The 325-nt window shown below is 33.5% G+C and overlaps 1 protein-coding gene across 1 annotated transcript in view; it reads right to left on the reverse strand.

Moving 5' to 3' along the window:
* Positions 1–281, reverse strand: part of LOC107611864 (beta-galactosidase 6-like) — an 18,094-nt gene extending 17,813 nt beyond the window's left edge. Inside the window, exon 1 of the mRNA XM_016313748.2 lies at positions 71–281. Within this exon, the coding sequence (XP_016169234.1) occupies positions 71–238 (168 nt within the window). The 5' untranslated portion in view covers positions 239–281. The remainder of the gene's footprint in view (positions 1–70) is intronic.

The raw sequence follows: 325 nt of genomic DNA on the forward strand, positions 1-325 counted from the left end.
AACTATAAAAAAAAAACTTCCAAGAGAAAAAAAAAAAAAGGAAATGAGAAAAGCAAAAAAATACATATACCTTCGGAGTGCTTCGAGGATAATGAATAGAGCCAGAGAAGAGGAGTTTCCTCTGGCCATGAATGAGTAAAGACCTTCCATCATATGTAACACCATCTTCTTCTCCTCCAACAGTGAATGTGAATAATGACACCATCATCACCATCACAAAAACCTTCCACTTTTCCATCTTCAATATACCTCTTACAATATTAATGCCTTCTCTACTCTGCCCAATAAATACACCAAACCTATATATATATAAAGTAAATGTTAA

This window comes from Arachis ipaensis, chromosome B08 (assembly GCF_000816755.2).
Source record: "Arachis ipaensis cultivar K30076 chromosome B08, Araip1.1, whole genome shotgun sequence".
In the NCBI taxonomy this organism is placed as follows: domain Eukaryota; kingdom Viridiplantae; phylum Streptophyta; class Magnoliopsida; order Fabales; family Fabaceae; genus Arachis; species Arachis ipaensis.